Source organism: Ceratosolen solmsi, unplaced genomic scaffold (genome assembly GCF_000503995.2).
Source record: "Ceratosolen solmsi marchali unplaced genomic scaffold, CerSol_1.0 scaffold43, whole genome shotgun sequence".
NCBI classification, from domain to species: domain Eukaryota; kingdom Metazoa; phylum Arthropoda; class Insecta; order Hymenoptera; family Agaonidae; genus Ceratosolen; species Ceratosolen solmsi.
Window position 1 is genome coordinate 1991933 of NW_011948431.1, and position 851 is coordinate 1992783.

General features: G+C 54.1%; 1 protein-coding gene across 1 annotated transcript in view; it reads right to left on the reverse strand.

Annotated features, from left to right (window-relative positions):
* N (neurogenic locus Notch protein) overlaps positions 1–851 on the reverse strand; it is a 370307-nt gene that overhangs the window by 72723 nt on the left and 296733 nt on the right. Inside the window, exon 8 of the mRNA XM_011502136.1 lies at positions 306–488. Within this exon, the coding sequence (XP_011500438.1) occupies positions 306–488 (183 nt within the window). The remainder of the gene's footprint in view (positions 1–305; positions 489–851) is intronic.

Sequence of the window (851 nt, forward strand, 5' to 3'; positions counted from 1 at the left end):
GGGGGGGGGGAGAAAAGACACGGACCATCATTGTGACCTTTGAGAGGTAAAATGAGAGGTGAAAAATCGAGAGGTCAGCGGCACCCAGAGAAACTGAATCCCTCAAGAGCATCGATTTGGGCTCGAACTACTCTCGCTCTCTCTTCAAGCCGTAGCGGTGTGAGGAAAGGGAGCGCGCGATAAGTCGCAGGATGGCAAACGACGGATAAGAGGCGATGGAGAGAGGGATGGAGATAGATGGTGACGTTGTGATCTTAGTTAAGTAATTGGTCGAGTGGCGAAGAACAAGCGAGAGATGTACTCACCAGGCATGCAGACGCATCGGAAGGTGCCGGGATCGTCGAGGCACGAGCCGTCGTTCCTGCAGGGATGGGACTCGCACTCGTTGACGTTCGTCTCGCAGCGCGGCCCCGTGAAGCCCTGCGTGCAGTTGCAGGCGAACGAGCCCGGGGTGTTCACGCAGATGCCATCGTGCTCGCACGGTGATCCTGAAACAGACAAAATGACGATTAGATCCGATACTGTCGTCCGATACCGCACTTTAATCATTCGGCAATACGCGCGTGGCCTGACGATAAGCCTGACGAGGATTTTCAATGACGACGGCGTATGATCAAGGATGGGATCTTCCTCGCCATTCTTTCTCATTTTATTTGAGCGAGCCAACTTGGCCGCTCGCGGGGTATAATCGGGGGACCGTTCTTGATCGGGGCTGGTCTGATTCTGTCGAATCAAATCATTGGAACGGTCTGTGGAGAGGTCACGGTAACACGTCACATGACATTAGCCGGGTCATTTTTCCTTATCTTACCGCATCTTCCCTCGGCCGTTTCTTCGCAATTGCGGTGCAC